The sequence below is a fragment of the Lactuca saligna genome, chromosome 9, assembly GCF_052625555.1.
Source record: "Lactuca saligna cultivar CGN05327 chromosome 9, ASM5262555v1, whole genome shotgun sequence".
In the NCBI taxonomy this organism is placed as follows: Eukaryota; Viridiplantae; Streptophyta; class Magnoliopsida; order Asterales; family Asteraceae; genus Lactuca; species Lactuca saligna.
This window is the reverse complement of record NC_136425.1, coordinates 47,171,906-47,176,162: the sequence shown is the minus strand read 5'-3', so window position 1 is coordinate 47,176,162 and position 4,257 is coordinate 47,171,906. Positions and strand designations below refer to the sequence as shown.

The following is a 4,257-nucleotide window of genomic DNA, read 5'->3' as shown; positions in this document are numbered from 1 at the left end:
AAGAAAATATAAGAAAACATTTAATTTCAATTTGTTTTCCAACGAAGTGTATTATTTTGGTGTGTTTCTTGGCAGAAGCTCATTTGTCATTCGAAGACAGAGACACTTGAGGATTGATGATAGATACGTTTTGACGTTATTTTATGGCCTTTGGACATAAGTCAAATTATGTTTTCCGTATGTTTCGAGATTCGTTGGACATTGTTTGTGTGTGTATAAACGTTTTTGGAGTCATAATTGTATTATTTTCTTAAAACATATATTTTTTCTTTTCAAAGTATAATACTATTTTAATATCGAGTTTAAAGAAATAGTGTATTAAGTGGAAGATGAGTGTGTTTATGTTTTCCCCGAGTTGTCTTGTATGATTAATATCTCCATGGATGGGTAGCAGGTTAGGTTGAGTATAATGGTAGGGATGGTGAAATTACGTGGAATAGATATTTGACACATGATGTTGGTGGGTGGATGTGCAAAGGTTTTATAAAGTATGGAAGATAGATCATAGATGGCCCCGTCTTTATATGGTCCCAACTCCCTAGTTCTACAGCTTCGGTGTCTCATTCAAAAGAAAGAACGTAGTTTTGGTATATTGCAATAAGACATCAACTCTATAAATATTATTATTATTATTATAGTAACATGCTTTTTGTAATTATAACTCCACGTTGTTTTCTATCATTACATCTAAAGATTTGTATGTAAATTCCTTAATTTAAGTGAAAATTTGTAAATTCTAGTATTGTTTAACCATTTTTTAAATCTAATTATATAATAACGAGTAGATCAAGATTCGATCATAGTACACTTCCCCCAAACTCCTTCCATTAAAAAAGTCGCCCAAATTTTAAACTACAAGCAAACTAACAACACTAGGCCCCAGTGGCCACTAGGGTTTTAGTTTTACTAACATTAATGATTAAACCCTCCTAAAACCATTCCTACAATTTTTCTTATTATAATCCGATAGCAATAATAATGTACAAGATCAATAACCCTCATGTCCTTGGTGTCAGGTCACCACCATTATAATCTAGAAAAATTTACTAAAACTATCAACGGTAGAAACTAACATTTTTAACCACCCTATATAAATTTACCTTATTACCCTTCAATCAAGGTCCCAACTTGTTCTCCAGTCAACGCCTTGGAAACATTCCCAGGCTCCAGCATGTTAAATATCACAACTATAAATACAAAAACGATTCATCTAAGTAAAAAATAAAAAAAAATCTTTATCTTTTTTTTTTTTTTTTTTGATCTTTTAATTTTTAATGATTTATTCAATAAACTAACCAGGAATCGCATTCTCTTCACAAAATTGAATCGCCATTAAATCCATTGAAGAGCAATCTCTAGAAACCGCATCACGAAAGGAAATATGATCCAATGCTACATTGTTTTTATCGCATATACCATTTACATTTGTACCTTTAATAACCGCATCTGCGTTGACTAGTCAACAAAACAAAATAATTTTATCTCAAACTCCATTTTTTAAAGAAAAAAAACTCAAAATAAGTATTAATCTTACTTTCAGAGGCTCGTAAAGCTGCTGCTGTATCAGTTGTAAAAAGTGGGTTCCCAGTGCCCGCACCAACACCACCGAAAATGACAACTCTACCCTTGTCCAGGTGGCGCATGGCACGTAAGCGGTTATATGGTTCAGCTATTTCAGGCATGACAAACGCACTTTGTACGCGCGTTTGAATATTCAATTTCTCTAATGCTGATTGAAGTAAAATTGAATTCATAACAGTCGCCATCATGCTGTAAAAAATCATGAAACACAAGATTGGAATTTATAAAAGAAATAGAGAAATTAAATGAAGAGAAATAAATATACCCAATTTGATAAGCTGTTGGCCTATCTAAATCAGTTGCTGACACCCAAGAATCGCCACAAAAGAAGTTACGCCCTCCGATAATAATAGCAACCTAGAATTAGAAGTTGTAAATATATTAATGAAAAAAGAATTTAAAAAAAAAAAGGAAGAAAAGAGAGATAGGTTAAAGTTTATTACCTCAACACCACAGCGTGATGCTGTTGCTACTTCTTCTGCAATTTGTAAAGCAACCTAAAAGTGGAAAGATTTGAGTTTAGAATGTAGATTGTATATGGAAATGTGTTTAAGAAGAAAAAAAAGTTAGAAGAATTTGAACCTTTGGGTCAATGCTTTGACCACTTCCAGCTAATGAGGTGCCACTGACTTTAAAGACCACTCTTTTCCATTTGGTGTTTGTGGTTGTTTTTATGTTGTCCAGAACAGGAATGCTGTTGGGGGTAAGCCTTTAAACATGTGGATCATATATATAAGAACACAGAAGAAGATTTGATGTATTTTGCATAATGATTACATGTTTGTTTCCATATGGTTTGTGAACTTAGCAATGGTTTTAAAGGGATTGATATAAGATAATGCATTTGATCGTGATCTTAAGTGTGTTCTTGTTCTTGTTTCTATGTAACTGTCCTAAAAAGCTTTGAACTTTATCCAATGTATTAATCAGAATTTGTTTCAATCTTTTCATGGTTTTGTAATTGGTTTTGTAATTTGTTACAATCCTTGATGAACAAATCATAATAAGTATCACCAGGTTAACGATGTGATGAACTGGAATAAGAATTGTGAAGGAACAAGGGGATTTTTAAGTAGAAACCTGGCAGATCGTCTTGGCCTCTGAGCGGAGGAAACTCCAATGGACTTATCATCGTCGGATGCTGCTCCGCTCTTGGTGATCGTCGCATTTCCAAACACTCGTTCCATTTTTTTGAACCAAATCCAGCTACTAACGCTACCACCATTACTCTCCATTCTCTGCGTCTCGAGCTTATACCTCTTCTTCAAATTATCAATTTTGTTCTTGCACTGCTCGATACTCTTACGCGAATGTTTATCACAACCTTCAGCAACCAATTCAGCCACCACTTCCCAATCTTTCCCTCGCAAATTACTCCGATTCAACGCCATGTATTTGTCCGTGTATGAGTCAAGGAGGATCGCGATAGCAGTATCACTCCACTCCTCCCGCTCCTTCCGGTGATCTCCACCTGCGCTGGATTCGTGTTTCGGTTTCTTGCTCCGCCTTCCATTCGGAGTGATTTCACCAGATTTCGTCAGGTCTTCTCCGGTCCCCGGAGAATTCACGGCGGCAGGCGTGGCGGGAGAATTTGCCGTGGCGACGATGGCCATGGACTCTCCGTTGTTGATGTTATTACTCCCTTCGCCGATCGGAGGCGATTCAGCATTTGTTGATTGAGCCATTGAAGGGAGAAAGAGAGAGTAATTGGGGTTAGGGTTTCTGATTTCTCCGACGAGGGGAGGAGAAAATACACAGACGACGTTAACGAGCCGTTAAGCGTTACTTAGGTTGTTGGCTCAGCTGTTTCGTGCCGGTAAGGATTTTCCGTCACGTCTCTGTAAGGAACCCGTCAAAGTGTTGGCCTGTACCCTAATCTTTGTACTAATTTCATTTCAGCCCCTCAAATCTTTGTTTAAGTTACGAATGAGTGCCTTAAAGTTAGAAATCACTCATTTTACCCCTTCAACGGTCTTTCGTCCAGAATTATGTACTTTACTACTACAAGGGTTGTTCGGATACAAATAATATAAATAGAAAATAATTGTGTTTTAACCTGTTAAAAACTAGTAATATTTTAAGAATTTTAAAAGTCATCAAATCTATCATCTTATTTGCATAAAAGTTACGATCAAGATAAACAAGTTGATATCATGATGATTCAATTAACCGATCTTGGATCATCTATCATGACCTAGTCATCTTTGTACGTTAGTTTAAGCTTCATTTATTTTGTTAATCAAGGTAAAACGGATTTTAAGTTGTGCATCTTAATATCAACGAAGAGACATTTTAGATCATTAATATCTCGATCCGACTGAAAATAATACGTTATTCACTATATCACACTCTAATATTTTGACCACCCTATACGATCACCTAAAGAAATTACACTCTAATATTTTGACCACCCTATATGATCACCTAAAAAAATGTAAATATTCATGGTTATTTCCACTAACAAAAACCTATTTTCACAATCTTTGGCTCAAATTATATATATATATATATATATATATATATATATATATATATATATATATAGAGAGAGAGAGAGAGAGAGAGAGAGAGAATGGAGGAAGTTATAACATGGAACCTAGACGACTACCAGGATTGTCCATTATTAGAGCCAATCTTGTATGTATCATGTAAAATATATTTACTATTTTGTAATTT

The 4,257-nt window shown here is 34.9% G+C and overlaps 1 protein-coding gene across 2 annotated transcripts; it reads right to left on the bottom strand.

Annotated features, from left to right (window-relative positions):
- Positions 1-827: 827 nt before the first annotated feature.
- Positions 828-3,356, bottom strand: LOC145017906 (uncharacterized). 2 transcript variants are annotated; one of them, XM_078975858.1, is made up of 7 exons: positions 2,662-3,356; positions 2,164-2,275; positions 2,025-2,078; positions 1,847-1,938; positions 1,535-1,770; positions 1,297-1,455; positions 828-1,187 (listed from the first exon to the last, which is right to left on the bottom strand). In XM_078975858.1, exons 1-7 carry the CDS (start codon positions 3,264-3,266, stop codon positions 1,105-1,107), a joined length of 1,341 nt encoding a protein of 446 aa, XP_078831984.1. In that variant the 5' UTR covers positions 3,267-3,356; the 3' UTR covers positions 828-1,104. The 2 variants fall into 2 exon arrangements, with proteins under 2 accessions (XP_078831984.1, XP_078831983.1); XM_078975857.1 differs by having other exon boundaries at positions 2,164-2,290; positions 2,662-3,354.
- Between the last annotated feature and the right edge of the window lie 901 nt (positions 3,357-4,257).